The sequence below is a fragment of the Amia ocellicauda genome, chromosome 20 (genome assembly GCF_036373705.1).
Source record: "Amia ocellicauda isolate fAmiCal2 chromosome 20, fAmiCal2.hap1, whole genome shotgun sequence".
NCBI classification, from domain to species: domain Eukaryota; kingdom Metazoa; phylum Chordata; class Actinopteri; order Amiiformes; family Amiidae; genus Amia; species Amia ocellicauda.
Genome location: NC_089869.1, coordinates 7410828 through 7427957, shown reverse-complemented (window position 1 = coordinate 7427957; position 17130 = coordinate 7410828). Strand labels below are relative to the sequence as shown.

General features: G+C 38.8%; 1 protein-coding gene across 35 annotated transcripts in view; it reads right to left on the bottom strand.

The window, feature by feature from the left end:
• tcf7l2 (transcription factor 7 like 2) overlaps positions 1 to 17130 on the bottom strand; it is a 106208-nt gene that overhangs the window by 57002 nt on the left and 32076 nt on the right. For 24 of the 35 annotated variants that reach the window (XM_066693444.1, XM_066693451.1, XM_066693453.1 and 21 more), the window contains exons 4-5: positions 12441 to 12542; positions 5332 to 5391 (exon numbers count right to left, since the gene is read on the bottom strand). In XM_066693444.1, coding sequence (XP_066549541.1) covers positions 5332 to 5391; positions 12441 to 12542 — 162 coding nt within the window. The remainder of the gene's footprint in view (positions 1 to 5331; positions 5392 to 12440; positions 12543 to 17130) is intronic. The other 11 variants (XM_066693455.1, XM_066693459.1, XM_066693462.1 and 8 more) reach the window with 1 other exon arrangement.

The following is a 17130-nucleotide window of genomic DNA, read 5'->3' as shown; positions in this document are numbered from 1 at the left end:
AGCAAAACCAAAAATGCTTCGGAATAGCTGGTCAGTTTCTAATTGTCTTTTTAAATTTCATATGAAAAAAATACTGTGTTCATCATCCCTTTACAAGGCTTTACAAATGTGCAAATGCACTGGAGTAGAGAACAAAACAAACAAACCAAAAGAAAGAAAAAAAAAAAGTGTGGCTCTGGGCAGAGGTCATGAGAATGGGAAGTGGTCACCTCTGGCCTGCTCTGTATTGTGTCAGTGAGGGCCACTCCGGAAGCTGCACACGGGCCATCACTCACCGCAGCGAGAGCAGGGCTGACGCCTTCAGAGTCTGCTGACATTTCTCAACAGCGAGACGCCGGAGTTCAGGTCTCCAGACGGATGCATTCGCAAATTGTTGGCAATTAAGTTGCTTGAGCTTATCCCTGATAATTTTTAAATAATTTTAAGGAGGTGGTTCAAGCGCGTAACATTTTGTGCCAGACAGGTGCAAGATATTTGTATTAAAACCTTTATCTAAGCTGTTTTGATCAGATTTCTTAGGTTAATCCTACTGACTTCCTCCAAATTCGCAAAACAATCTCACATTTGTTTATATGAAAAAAAAAATAATAATAATAGAGGTTTCGTCCCTGTGAGGTTGAGTTGACTTGCACATCTGAAAGTAATGAAACAAAAAACAGAAAAAGAACAATGCAAAACTATTCAGAAATCAGACACCAAGTGTTCCCAAATAATCCCCCAGTACGCTCTGTAACATCACAAACGCAAAGGAACCTGCAGCTGGACCAGACCGCATCCCCAGCCAACATTCACACATCGAGAAGGTGTTAAACGTAACTGTCATATAGAATTCAGTCATAACAATAAATTCTTTCAGGAAATGTCAGCTATACCAGCCCCGCTCCCTCGAGTGTAAACCAGCCAAAGTGACCCATGAATAAACTCCCTTTAATTGTCCTTCAAACTTTAGGGCTGCCCTCCAATCTAAACAATGGATTAGGGGCTAATGTGCTGCAGATCCGTAGGTGGTTTGAGTGGCCTACAAACCTTTTCTCTTGCATGTCGGTTCTTTGCCAACTTGCTTAAAGCTCCTGCTTAATGAGATGTCTCCTCGACCACAAATAAAACGGATATAACCCCTTTACTTCTTATTACAGTTAATTATTCATCTGTATTCAGTAATACACACTTTATTTTGTATTTTTTAACTTAATGGCTGCACATGTCATTTTAATTAGCTTTCCTCTTTCACACCACCTCATCAAATGCATAACGGTATGGTCAGTGTTCTCCGATTTTGACACACAGAGCTGCCAATGACTATGTGCACTCAACCTATCGCTGTGCACACATTCAGCGTAGACATTTAAATTTCACCAGCTTCCCGCCAAAACAAACTGCATCACTAATGCAAGTCAAGCCAAGATTTACTACAGAGCATAACGCCAAAGCAATAACGGAAATAAAATAATCTGGCAAGGAAAAGACGTAACAGAAATTGAAGCAGAGAAAATACACTACTCCTCTGTGAATACACAAGATCCTTTAACAACTTCATATAAGCAACTTAATGTAATGTTTTATTAAAAAAAAACGCAAGTCTCCCAAAAGTATGCCTCTGCAACTGATTTTAATTTACCCAACACTCAAGTTCATCTCGGATTAGTTTTCATCTTACAACCTGGAAAGAATCTATTAAAAAATTTAATTTATTTATTTTTCAATAGAAATGTCTACCTGAGCTATAACCAAGGGAGAGTACTGTGAATGGCCTCTCTGCCATTGAGTCGCACTTGCTGTTTGTCACTCACCACTAAACTTTCCCAAGCCACTCCATTACACTGCTCCAACTGGATGCCGGATATCAACTTACTGAGCGCCCCTTTCGCCACATGACCTTCCAAATTACCCCCCATTCCCTCCATTGGGCCTGACACTAATTGGTAAATCTGCTGAACCATAGCAGGCCCAACAAAGAGACACCTGGAGTTCTGTCAAAACAAGTTCTCCGTGAAAACTGCTGAAGTAATAATACAGTACAACTGCACTCAGTTCCAGCACAGAGGGAAAAAAATGAAGGGAGGGGATATGGGAAGGGGTGGGGGAAATGTAACAATTTTAAAGAAGAATTTGGGCTTTTCTTAATTCTTCCGTCAATCAACTTCAACACAAACTGAATAACGGTATGGGGAAAAAAACGGCAACAAAAAACAAAACCGACAAAATATTAATAAAGGGCATATAAAATGCACGTGTTAACATGGTCAGCTTTGTACTTCCTAAAAATATTAGCCACTGACTAAAATAGACACTCACTACAGGCTTAACCTTCTACTGCTCCTGCCAGACTGCTTATTTTTCTTCGTTTCTTTCACTTCCAATGAGACAAAATGTCACAAGTTCTTTATCTCCTCGGCCCCCTACAGATTTGTCACAACACAGCGGGGAGGGGGGCAGTTCTTGGCTGCATCTGTTTCCTGAAAAGTTTTAAGGTAAATATGTACTTTTCTTTTCTCAGAATAATGTAAAGTAAGCTGTTTTGCAAGTTCGTTTTTTTTTTTTTTTTTTTTCTTCGATCATTGAGTAATTAGGAGATGGGTTACCAATTGACAAATAACTGCTTATGTTAGTTCTATAAATAAACAAAGAAACAGGATTGTTTTTTTGGTGTACTTGACTAATGATTGTTAAATGTGGACTCAATAGGGTATGGGTTCGTATATTAGTAGGACAAGGTCTGACATCACAAATTGATCTAAGGCAAACGAGACAAATTCTCACTTGTCATCCTTGTATTAAAAGCATAGGAAACCAGAGTTGCACAATGTTAGCAATGAGGTGTGCCAAAGCGAGATTTTTCAATGTGGTTTTGTTCCTAATGAGAGTTTCAAACTTAAAATGTGCCATCTTTACTCTCTGCAGTACTGCCTTTTATTGGAGCCAAGACAAGGTATTGTAATCTTTCACTTCTTACCCCCCCCCCATTTCCTTCTGTTCTCAAGTGTTACGTAAACCATTAAACACATTAAACTATTTTGTTTTTTTTCCTCAAACGCTAAGAGAGACGTCTGTCGTCGGTATTTAATGATTATTACCTTTGATTATTTACCTTACACATGGCAACAGTGAAATCGAAAGAAGTCCTTTTTCAGTGCGCAATGACAAACCGCTTGTAGCTGGCAAATTTAGTTCAAGGTCTCACAATCTGCACATTACAACACACCAGCTTGCACGCCCAATTCACACATCATGTTAATAATTGACAGGCACCTCGACTGAGCTCGCTACCATCCATTAGCAACATTTCCATAAGCTTTTTTTGGTTTGCGCGTCTAGAATTCTTTTCTTGTTTTACTTTAAACACAATGCAGTGCTTTTTTCTTTTTCTTTTTAATAGAGCAAAAAAATGTGGCACTTTAAAAAGGTTGTTTTATTACACCTTAGCAAATAAGTACAAGCAATCTCTGTTGCATCGAGTTCCAATGAGACATCTCACGCACTCGTGCAAAAAAACGCGTCACCTGTTCCACGGTGCAATATCCAGGTTACAATTGGCACAATCATTCAGTTCAGGCCAAGTGGGATGAAGCCAAGCTGGAGTGTACAACACTGACACACAAGAAACAGCCAACAAAACAGACAGATTATGCCTATGAAGACAGTCTAAATAGAAGCGTATGTAATGCTGCCAGTCACTGTCGTACGTGTCATAGATAGATTTTTAATTAGTGCCATGCCGAAGTGATGATGAAATCTGCTATTGAAGGGATTGACAAAACTACTATTAATTATACTTAAATAAATATTTCATATAGTTAAATATACATCTCAGAATACAACACAGCACTCAAAAATGTAATCAGATATGACATCATCATTATGTGCCAAATCCCACTGCAGTGATAAGATTCACAGGCATGAAAAAATAGCAGCCCCAAACAAGAGTAAGATGTGATCCTTAAGTGGTTAAGGAATTAGATGAGGTGTGATTCACCCAATTACTTTTTCTGCTAAATTTCGTCATTACTAAATACCCATAAAAACTCTCCATATTGTCAACTACTTTCTACAGTTTGTGGATCTTAAGCGCACTTTTCGGTGCCCGTAAATACAGTTTCTGTGTACTCATGTTCAGCTAAGCTTGTCAACCTTCAACATGGCTCATGGTTCACTAATTTAATACAGAGACAACTGAACACGGACACACCCAGGATTTCCATCTAAATCTGGCAAAACAAGTTCGAACAGTGAGGAAAAAAAAAAAAAACTGCAATGTAACACACAAGAGCATTTCCTGAAGAACATGTTTGTTGCCTCGGTTTTTCTGCAGCTATCTTCAAAATCAATAAGCGATAACAGTAAGCCAACACAAATCTCAAGAATGTGACGAGACTTGTAAGGGGGCGGGGGGGGGGAGAACTTAGTTGACAACTTCATCCCCAATAGATCCGGTCTGACTGACTAGATGATTAAGGTAAAGCAAAATGTGAAACACATTGTTCATCACCATTCCTGATCCTAGAGGAATGTGTTGGATTGGGACAGTAAGACATACTAATCGCTACAAAGTAAATACATCCTAATGACACTATGTTGACCTTGCAGGTTAAGAGTAGACACCAATAGTACAGACAATCCCTAAAAAGTAACCAACAGAAGGAGATGGAATTCACCAAAGAGTAATATTTGCAAACAAATCTGATGAGTATAATCTTTTAGTCATATTTACAATCACTGTGTTTTATTCAGCCAGCAGCTGCTTATATGCAAATGAAATTACAGGGAATAATTAACCTTTAAAAGAAAGATAAACTAACAGATTTAATGCAGTGCTACCCAGCACTAGATATTTCCCAGCAGTCTTTGCAACTTGTGTGCAGTAACTGTTTCCATCTGACTAATGGGATTTTGCTTCTCTCTTGGAAAGGGGGGAAAACAACAACAAAAATGCAGTAGGTAAACAGCTCTACATAAAATGTAAACCAGTTAAAATTTGGGTCTCAACTATCCAAACTGTTTTGCCCTTTAAATGTCAAGGAACAACCAAAAGAAAGACCGCTGTAGCATTTGAATAATCGGCTTTCCCGATAAGCTTTTGTTTCTTTCACAGTCTCTCTCATGACATAAATGTATACCAAACACACTTTTTCTAAGCCGTCTTCTGATAATTGTATTAGAAGATAACCTGCTGAGGTTTAATGAATTGCTTTGTCGATTGGAAGCACCTACTGATGTACTAAACTGCACAGAGTGCATGGAAGACAGTTACAGCACACAGCAGTCACATAGTAGATTATAATCAAACATTGCATTTTAAAACCAGCTACAAGATACTTGGAATTCAATTCTCACCAACTGAAATTGGTGAAGGCTCAGATCTCCCTGTCCGGGGAATTCCAAGCAGAAGGGGCCCTGCAATGCAAAGATGTACGTCCCGAGTCACACAATTATAAACGCACATTATCCAACTAGGGCATGAATGTAATACAAGCTTATATATATATATATATATATATATATATATATATATATATATATATATATATATATATATATATATATAGGATTTTTTTTTAGATCTCTTTAGAGTGTGCCAAACCACATTATACATACAGATACAAAGAATGTGTGATAACAGTGGGGGTTTGGTTATAGTCACTCACTATTGTGGTTTCATTAACACTGGGGCTTGTTTAAAGTGTACTTGATGTACTTTCAAAATTTTTAAACATGAACAGAGGGTTTTATATTCATTCACACAGGTGTTTAAACATAGTCTGCCTGGTTAGCTAAAGGTCAGGGAGAAGTGGAAGAAGAGGAATAGGGAGAAGAGGAAGAGTGAGGAAAACAGTGCTTTCAGAGGGTTTTCCATGGAAGGTATTAGGCCGATGTGAAAACTATTATGGGCACTAAAAAGTTTCACACTGCAGCTGTACACACCTAGATTAAATATTCTTTGCAAAAACCCTGAAGCAATACAGGATTTGAACGCACCCCATACAAAAGATAAACTTAGTGGCCCATGAAGAGTCTGTGGGTCTGTCATTCATTCTCAAAACTGACCAAGCCAAGAATGAATCAGTGAAAGATGTTCAAAACTCAGTTTAAACTGGTTTTGTTTTTCTTTCTTTACTTCATTCTCCAGTCAACAAATTAATGTTCATTTACCTAGTGTTGGCATGACATTGCATGAGGGCAAGCAGCCATTGTGATGTCATCTATAAAAACATCTTTATCTTTCCTAATGGCAAGTTACTAACCAATTGAAATCCCCTTAAAAATCCCCTTCTACAGAAAGACACAGGTTGCCTCACAAATTTGTAACTACTGAGACGATTTAAGATACACCGTGGCTTTTGCAACAGCTGCAGCTGTTGATCATAAAAAGTGACATCACAATAGAGTGATAGTCACAGCACCAAAAATGCGGGTGCCCTGTTACTTAGAACCAACCAAAAACACTCAAAAACATATTGGATTACAGTAACAAGGAAATGTCACACAATGTAAAGCAAAGGTAATCAAGTAATAATATAGATATTACCACAGAAACATGTTTCAATAGGATAATCAGAGCAGTCTTGAGTTTCATGACATACAGCCAGAAACTCTGCATTAATCGAGCATGAGTTGCAATTATTGTTGGTATGTGACCTTAAGTGCAGTGATGCTGTATGCACTCCTGATGCCTTCAACAAAAACTTTCATAACAAACACAAAATGTCTCCTATTGTCTTGTGTCCGTCTCTCCATGGGTTTTATCGACAAGACTGCGATTTTCTTAAACCCATTCTGTTACAGTAACATCTGTACTTGACAGAGTCGCAGTTTAAGAATACAATGCCACTCTTGTTTATTGTATTCTCCCTGTAAAAGCAATATACTGCCTGTAAGTGAGGATATAAATCTCCCTGCCGTTTGAGGGAGTTGCTGAAACAGTCAAGTTTCTGAGGTCGAGAAGGCAGCAATTGATCATTTAAAAGTAAAAGAGCGAGAGGGAAAGAAAAAAGTTGCTCTAAGAGTCCTGCACTCTTCGGTCTCTGACCCCCGAACCAGGGGGAAAAAATAAAAAAACGCAACAGTTCAGCTTCACCAACAGAGAAAGACCATCTCTAGCAGCTGATCTCTGGTCAAGGTCCAGCATAGGGCGGCTCATTAATAGTGTAAGTGTACCAGTGTCACAGCAGGATTTATTTTCTCACAGCGATTGTCTGAATCGAAAGGTGATTTAAAAAACCATAATAAATAAACAAATATTTGCTTTTCTAAAGAATATAGATTTACTTTTTCTTCTGTAAGAAAGCAAATACCAGCATTTAATAATCTGTAAAAACATCCAAGAGAAGCCCTCTGGCTTTTGTTCTAATACCCGGCCATGGTTAGGTGAGGTTATTTCGGAGACAGCTTATTATTTCCTCAGTGTGATATACTATTACGGTGAATGTGCCCCACTGACAGATACCATCTTTGCAGTTTATACAAAACAAACATTTCTCTTTCTGCCTAAGGCGCGAAAAGGAGATCACTGGTTAATAGCCATATTAAACCAGGACCTTTAAACCACTTCATTACCTTGAAGGCCTTGGAGGTCTCCCTACGTACTGCCGGTCACATTCCATTGCTTATACGGACCTAATTATAATATCCCAACGCGAAGCACAATACTGTGTTTCACTCCCCTTTCGGAGCTCAATTGTGGCTGGAGAGGACTGGCTAGGAAACGGTTAACATTCCAGTATCCCCTGCTGCCTGTGAAAAGCCAAGAAAACAATGGAGACATTGTCCGGCGAACAAGACTCCCAGGGAATGACATTTTTTTGTTTCTGCCCCAGTTCCCAGCCTGTCAATTTTAACTACTATGGTTAAAACCTGACCCACACCGACACAGACCGAGGTACTCTGGAAAAGTTGTACATTCTCTAAACCTCTTGTGTGTGTTTTCCATTTTTTTTTTTTTTATTACGTACGTATCTGTGGCATCAACAGCAGCAACAGGAAAAAGATCCTGTGGCTAATTTTTACAGATGTTTCAGAAATTCCCAACTCTCCTCCAGCTCTGTCCTCTCTCTCTCTCTCTCTCTCTCTCTCTCTCTCTCTCTCTCTCTCTCTCTCTCTCTCTCTCTCTCTCTCTCTCTCTCTCTCTCTCTCTCTCTCTCTCTCTCTCTCTCTCTCTCTCTCTCTCTCTCTCTCTCTCTCTCTCTCTTAGGAGAAACCTGAGCGAGGCAAAACAACTGTCCAAGAGTAAACAGCCTGCCTATGAATTAACTTTCACTTTGCAGTTTGAATGTAAGCACAAACATCTAATTTCATTTTGGTTTATTTTGACACTGAAAACGAGCCATCCAAGCCCACATACTTTATGGGACAAAACTATTGAGTTGTGCAAAAATTCAAAAAAGAAAAAGATCTGGGGAAATTAGTTTGAAGAGTGAAAAAGAAAAACGGAAAACGGGCTGTAAATCCCATTGAGATTTGTTTGGCACGCTGGCCCTTTCAAACGTGTAAAACTCATCCTTGTGCTTCAAGTGCTATTTCCCCATTAGCTCCAGTGAGTGCTACAGATATGTCACACTCTGTCTTTCGGCTCTGGAATGCACCGTGCCGTATTGTGTAAAGATTTACTATTGAATTGTGGGAGCTATGCCGTCATGCTGCTTCATATCAAAACCTGTCACTCTCTTCATGGAGGTCCTAGGCTATTTGAGGCACCAGTCGAGTGTTCATGTAAAATTCCAGCACAGAGTAACACATGTTTCCTATCGGAGTTCAGAGTTTATTCTTCTGCCTGCACTCCAACTCAGCAGTTACAGCAAATCCTTGGCCAGGGCTATCCAAACACTTGCGATGGTTTAATTAGTGTTCGATTTCATTCAGAAAACCTCAGTGCTATTGCAGGCGTTTTGACAGCTTATGCTTACTTTTGACTTAAATAATCTAAACTTTTCATATTTGCTGAAAAAGCAACAAACACTTGAAAAAAAAAAAAAAAGTTGTACAAACTGCAGGTTGTTATTTTCTTAAGCAAGCATAATTCGATTTTTTGTAAAATTAAGACACTGAATTAACTGTTTAATGTGAAACACATCATGTCCCCCTATGTAATATGTTTTTCTATCTTTTTTCCCCCCCTATAAATATGATAACTTAATTCTATGCCCTGTAATCAATCAGTGTGGAACAGCAAAAACGTGAGATCAGATTCTCACCTCTAAAAGAGTGGAATAGCATTTCCATGATACAGCTTCAAGTTTTTAAGTCTGCCTGCTGGATTTTTTTTGTCTATTTGTCTATTTACATTTCAAGTCTTACAGAGGCAACTGAAATTTGTGAATAGGACAGTAAAGGGTAACCCAAACCCAGCACAGAATCAAGGACCAAGGAAAACAAATGGAAGTGGGGTTGTGAACTGTGGGCTAAAAATAAGAAGCATTGTAGAGTTGTGGGCGTATGCCTTTACTGCCAAGCCTGTGATGCTCACTCGCTAGACTGTCAAGTTTCGTATCTGTTAACTCCTACAAACTAGACAGCCACACTGTACCACACAGCACTATTGCCAAATAAATAAAAAGCGTTTCTTTTTTAAATTAAATATTTTTATCCACTTTTAATCACAATCGACCTATCCCAAACATCAACCCCAAACACAACCCCCATCAGACAAATTCACTAACATGAAATAACCTGTCAGCATCCTGCTACAATTCTTCAAAGTTATTCTGCGGCGCCGACTCTGGGGGCTGCCGTAAACAGGTGCAGCAGCAGTTCAATGAGAGACATTAGTGGGGTTCTTTTTTAGTGCTCTTTACAGGGAATCTACACCTTAAAAGTCATCTCCCTGCCTGTTCATGCCTCTCCCTAATCCAGTTAGGACTCTCTTCATTCATTTAGAGGCACTTGAACTTCGGATTGCTCCTAATCTCCTCAGCTATCAGCTGTCCCTTATCACTACCGTTCAGATTCACATGCCTAACTCTAGGGGTCAAGGTGCCAGTCTCTTCCAATTGAATGGAAAAACAGCAGAGAAAAGAAATGACAAAAACAAGTACTACAGTTCAGCTCAGCTCAGGATTTATCAAGAAAGCAACTATATGCCAGTCTCTTTGCACACATGAATATTCAAACTTAAAATCATGCATTTTCCATTGGCCAAGGGAATACACCTAAAACAGGAATATTCCAAACTTGATCATTTGTTCTAGGAATCTGATGCTTTCAAATCTGACAACATATGTGCATGTGCTTCAAGTACTATATAACATTCATACAAAATCTCAGAAAACTCCACTATATGAAATAATAGAAGTACAATATAAATTAAATATTTCATATATTAATGCCAAGAGCAATGCAACAAGGAAGCCTGCGGTCATATTTTATTTTAACAACAAACAAATACAGAAAACAAAATGTTCCCCATGAAAGACAGGTTTGTCCAATCTAAATTAAGGTGAGTACTGTTTAAGGGTAAACACAAAACACATTTTAAATAAAACATGTCGTTTTAATTGTTTGTAATAAGTGAATTATGTATAAATGCTGCAGTGTAATTTACAAAAAGTGCTATAAAAGACCTAACCTGAAAATAATTTATAATGTTATGACTCACAGAATGATAAAACCTTTTTAATATTTACCTGCTGGTTAACGACCTCCTAATTTGTTTTAATAGTTAAAGAAGGGGAAGGTATTTTTAACAAACATTCGTGTTGCCCTATTAACCTCTAGGATATAAAAAGAACGCATTACCATTGTAAACAGGAAACTAGCTACTTTGTTATGTTCCTAAAAACATACTGTCATGACCACTTTTGAAGCTATAAATAACATTTAACAAGTTTCTGTTTCAAATAAATGCAATTTTCTATTGAGGTTATTTTTAACTGTATTCAGTTAAAATTGGCAAGCACTGATGTGTTTCTTTCTTACATAACTTGCATTATTCTTTTTTCTTTTCATTTCCAATAACTAAATTCAAAAGACGAAAATTTGGTTCACACAGATCGCTAGTCGTTTATTAAGTCTTCAGGGTCCTTACTTATTCACTGTACTTCAGAAAGTTGTCAGATATTTTATAGATGAATACAGCTCTCTCCAATATTTCACAATACATTAAGAGTGTTCAATAAGTACTCTTACATTTACAATAAATTAAAATAAGAATCTACAAGCCCCTGTTTTTTTATGATTAAGACTACAATGAGCCTTTCTTTTTTCTTAAAAAGGTGTAATCTATTGTTTAATTCAACTTCATAATAAAAGCACGTTTACACCTGAACCACAAAAAGCATGGCAATTTAATCTGCTCTCTGAGCCTGTGGGTAAGAATGATTTTTTGTTGTCGGGGCTTTTTTTTTTTTAATTAGCACAAGATGTAGAACAATCTCATTAGGAGCTCTCTGCGACCTCTCTGCAAAAAATTACAACCAGAGCTTCCACCAAATTTAACGTGACCCTAATTATTACTCATTTCCAACAGGATAATAAACAGGCAAGCAATAAGAAACGCACACATTAACATGCAGAGCAAAAACTGAGCTCAACAACTCGGAGAAGGACCATAAGAAGAAGGGCCAAAAACATCATGCTACGACCAGCCTACGTGGTGCTGATGCAGAGATGAAGAATTTGACATTCAGCCAAAGCAAGATTACGTTCAGCACTTCCTTCTCAGCAGTGTGAGGCGCCTTGTTAGGCTTTATTTTTGAAAAAGGGGGCTAAAGTTAACAAGTCAGCCTAACCCACGCTATAGTAATAAAACAGTAAATAAACATTCCAGTAAGTCAGAGGTCAGCGTTATAATAAGCGCGGGCTACCAGGTTTGGTCATCTAATTACCTGGTTCAATAGGTAGCCAGCTTGTACTATTTCCACAGCCCCTATTAGGAAAAACCGAATACTGCACAAAGAAAAGCCCTTGTTCATTTGGCACAAAAAGTGCTTGACCACCGATAATGGGCCCTTATTATATTTCTATATCACTACACCAAGTTTGCCAGGCTTTTTTCTCCCATTTAAAAAAAATGAACAAACATTTAATGTATTTTTAACCGTGTTCTTGATAGAGAGCCAAATGTAATTCAAATGATTGTTTGAGAGAATGTATTCCTCATGGTCACATGTACCCAGGCCCATAGTTTGGCACTGTGCTCCTCACATATTTGTACAGGGCACGACGTACTGGAGAAAAAGAAAGGGAAGCGTGCAAACAATTCAGAGACAAATTACCACTACTGTCACCAACTATATTAGAGACACCACTGAAAAAAATAGAAGAATGAGATAGGTTGTAGTAGAAGCCACAGAAATTGCCTAAAACTGAAGCCTACAGCAGTTCACTTCATCATTCATTCAGTTAGTTTTCATTTCAAAGGGGAATATTTAACTGAAAGCAACATACGGATACATTACTTAAAAAAAAAAAAGGAGCTTAGAAAATTGAAGGACTAACTGGTGTTTACTTACAACAATATGTGCTGGAGATGGGGACCTGGCATCTTTAAGTGCTTGCCTACTTTGTAGGCCTCCTGCTTGTACATCAAGTAATGGCCATTTCATCTGGAGGTACTAATGGCAGGAAGAAACAAGAACGAAGAAAAAAGAAAAAGAAAAAAACATGTTAACAAATGCAGAAACCAAAAAAATAAAGAAAAATAACCAAAAATGATCACATGACAAAAATAAGACCAAAATCAGAGGTTGATAAACAATGATATTACTGTGTATGAAGTGGGCGGGGGGTGGGGGTGGGGCAGGCTGGCTCTGGTTAAAGCATAAACAAGGCCTAAACACGACATTTTCACAGAAAGGAGACAAAGGCTTAAATAAATACATGCTTTAATACACAGGAACTTCAAATGACAGGATTCCCAAAGTCAACCATTTCATGAAGGTAGTTAACATGACAAAGTCCCTCTACACATTTGAGGACCCTGAACTTTTTGGGATATTTCAGCAGGACAACAGAGCAAAACACTTTTCAGTCACAAGATTGTGATTGGTCAAATGATTGGCGGTGGGGTCAAAGACTGCATCTGAAATTGGCACGTCTATTGTCATACAGAGTAGTACATGTGCGATGGCTTGTGGTTTCGATTGGTTTAACAGTGTTTGGCTGGCAAAAAGGGAGGTATTTGGTTAGCAAGGGGTGGAAAGGGGAACAATTGTCCACTTCTGTGCTAGGATGGTGTCAGTGTGACTTTTAAAGGGGAAATTGGTGTAGCTCTCGTACAAGAGTGGCAATTTAAGAGTACAAGTGCTAATCCAACAGCACAGCGGCGTCCCTCTGCTAAATGACTGCACTGTTAACCTAAATATCAAGTCAGCAAATGTCTGGAACCAATTTTGTGTCTTTGCCCCACACTGTGAGAGCTAGCATATAAACTCACACAGAGAGTAATGTCTCCATAAATAAACAAATAAATCGCCCCCCCAAAAAAAGCTTAAATTTAAAACTTTAAAAAATCTAGAATTTCTACAGCTAAATGCTTCATATGCTTCATGTGACCCGTTTTATGCTGAAGATCCCAAGAAAACAAGGTCACCGAGAATATGGTACAATTTTCTCAGTCTTTTACACGTTTCATGTGAAGATTAATAGATTGGGAGCAAAGGGGAGACCAAGCACTCTCATAAATGTGTCTTTTTCTCTCCCCCCATCATCTCAAGAAAACAATCTTTGTTTCCCTCCCAACCCCTGTGCATGACGCTTTCTCTGCAGGATACCTGGCCAGCATATTTCTGTACATCTGCATGTCAATGCCGTGAGTCTGTAACACCTATAATTTTCTATTCACTTATGACGGGACAGACTCAGCGCTTGTAGCAAAGCCCTGGTTGGAGGAAATGAGGTTCAGTCCTACTGCAGGGAGAGCTAACTTAAACCAGATGGCCTACAGGCGGCCTACAGAGATACGTTGTGGTAGCCACCCCTAAACAACTCCCGCACACAATGGATAGAGACGCCAGATAATTGCTGTGGCCCCATGCTTAGAGGCACAGCAGTTCTTCTGTTAAGGTGGAAAATGAGTAAAACAAGGCTAGGGAAACTGCATGACTCTGGATAAAGTGTGGATCACACAATAAAAAAAGATGATCTGCCTTAAACCAATTCAATTACCTTTTTTAAAGCTTTATAAGTTAAAAAAAAGCAGCCAGTTCAAGGGTAGCAATCTGTTTTTTCAAATAAATGAACTATGATATAATTTAGATAAAATCAACAATGACAAAACACACACACACACTAGAAATGTACTATAACAGCAAAGTACAATCTTTCGATTGGGATTTTTAGATTTCAACTGTATCACATTAAGGACTTAAGGAGTTCCCATGGGCTGTTTACCGAAGAGACACTCCTCACATGATTTATTACTTAATATGCTGGAATATTGCTGCATATATGCATTTACAACCCTGGTTAAGCGATAGGAGATCATGTTTAAGGAATGTACAGAAACAACTATGTTTAATCATCGGGTTGGCTAGAGTATCTTATTTAAAAACATTTTAAAGTGGTTTACTACTCCATTGTTATTATCTCTATTAGAACCAGACAAGATACTAAAGACGCCTTGAAGAGACATATAGAAAAATAAATACATGACTCAGAAACCAACATTACATCAGTTTTATTGCTGGAAGCATTTTTTATGTTTTAAGTAAAATCAGACTATTACGGGAGACGTTCATGTCAGTAGCAAGGTGAGGAATGCAGCCAGCACACAGAGACCAGAACAAACAATCTTCGACCGTATACCACCACTTACACAACCACTGAGGAATATTTCCTGAAGGCATCCTGTACCAATACATGGCTTCAACTTGAACCTCTTGGATTTCCAGCAGGCCTTCACCGTAATTCTTTACTTATTCTAAATTACATTGACTCGTATAATTCAATCCACGGGACTCCTTTCAGACACAGAAAATTACTGTAATCAGTGCAGCTTTTCCCACGAGCCCCAGCATACCTCAGGCATGTTTGCTCATACAAGAAGGTTCTTCTGTCCTGCAGTTTGACAAGCCAATCGCAGGGAGAAAAGTCTGCCAACATAAGCCTGCATTCAAGGAGTGTGAAGCTTCACATTGGGGTTATCTAATGGAAGCACTCAGTTGTGAAAAAGTTTGGGGTGTTCAGCTGCCAATACTGATGCAGGCAACTGTCATCTCTTTACCAAAAGACTTCAACGTGAGGAACAAGCATCAAACTGTACCTGTAGGCCTTCCAATCTCTGAAACCTACTATACTGAATGATACCTTCTGCTGTGTCAAGCATGATGTATGTAACACTTGCTAATACACAACTACCACAATACATTGCAGCGGCATCCTGTACCTAAACTCCACATGCTATACCCAGTCTCCTCTATGATGCTATGGTCTTCCTATGGCTTTGGACAAGGGGGACGATTTAGGGAAAGGATAAGGCCTGGGGCAGGTAAAGCTTCAGAGATCTTTGCACCAGGGCCTCGTGGACATCATCAACAGACGAATTCTCAAAATCGAATCAGCTCAGGTCAGATCAACCCTTGTATAGTTACGTGCAAAACAAAACAAGGACCTTGCTGGCTTAAACCACCCCCCTCAGCTTTGTCACATGAGACCTACACAAGATAAAGGTAGACAGGAAAGGTTTTTGGGGGTTTTCCCTCCCCCATCAGGTTCAATGAGAAAGCAGGGAGATGAATTGAGTCATGGTGTGTTGCAAGATCTCCACAGGCAGCCAGGCCCTGTCACGTGTCCCTATTCACCCACGTAGCTGCCTCCAAGCTTCTCCTCTGCCAACCAATCCTTGACCTTTGCCCTTTGAAAACGACTCAAGACTTCCTCCTACTACGGCATACGCCACAGCATGTCTGTCGGAGGTATGTAATCCATGGCAGCACTTGCTATTCCTTCTATAGCATTTACAGCTAGTAAAATATTGAACATTGTGGACTTCCTTTCCAATTCAAATGTGAAAATAAAACAAGCTTTTCAAATTAAATTTTCTTTGAGGATCTGAACGGGCGACACTTTAAATGCTATAACAAATATCAATTAATGTTATTTATGTACCAGATTCTAAAGTATTCATCCTTAACTTAAGAAGAAGAGCAAAGAGGAGCTAAATATTTTAAACTGCATTTAATGATGCATTATTGTGCTTTATGTATGCATGCATTACTGCTTCAATTTAAATCTTTCCGATTTTTTTTCTCTTATAAGAAATGCTGCAAGAGAATCGTAGATGACAAAACCATCAATATTAAAATAGTTAAACAAATTAAACAGTTTTGTATTTGAATAAGTGCTTTGCAAACTGAAATGGTTGTTGAAAATGTGTTTGTGGTTGGAAATTTCTCAAAACTGAAGAACTGCCACTAAAGTGACCCACACAAAATAAGGGAGATAACAACAGGATGTAGTATACGTTCCAGTAAAACCTGCTAAGGCTCAACAGAATAGCCCTGCATCCGGTTTGAAAGGCACACACACAGTTATGCAGCTGTTTTAATAAAGCGTTTCTGTTAAACAACTTACATGGTTTGTCACAGCTGTATTATATATGTCCTCGATAACACAAATATCCAGCCCCTAAAGCAGGACTGGGCCATTCCCATCCTCGGCGGCTGTGTTCCTGCAAGTTTTCTAGTTACCTTTCAATCAGCAACAAATTGTCAGGTGATTTGACTTCTTATCCTAATAATGACTCCAATGAAGTAATTAAGTTCTGAGGTCAAACTAAAACCAGCAACCCCTGTGGCCAAACCCCACCCCCAAAGTGTGGATTCTCTCTGCTAAATTGTTACCATGCTGTCCTCTCACCAATACAAACAAGCTACCTGCCTCAGACAGAGAAACCTTCTGCTTTTCCTCAGTCATGCATGGGGGAAGAAAAAAAACAAACAAGAAAAACAAAACCGATAACACTAGACAACACATCTGCGTGTTTCTTAACCTTGGGACCAGAGGCATGGCTCCCAGAAGGCCCTGCTTACAACATGAAAAATGGATCTCAAGTAACTTCACATAAAATTGTATTGCATTTTTTATTTTAAAATGTATGCTTTGCTATACCGCACCGGATCCCCGAGGAAACTTCTTACAAGTCAACTGGCCTTGTATCTTAGCCTCTGAAGCATCAGGACAGCAACCACTGGCTGTGATTCA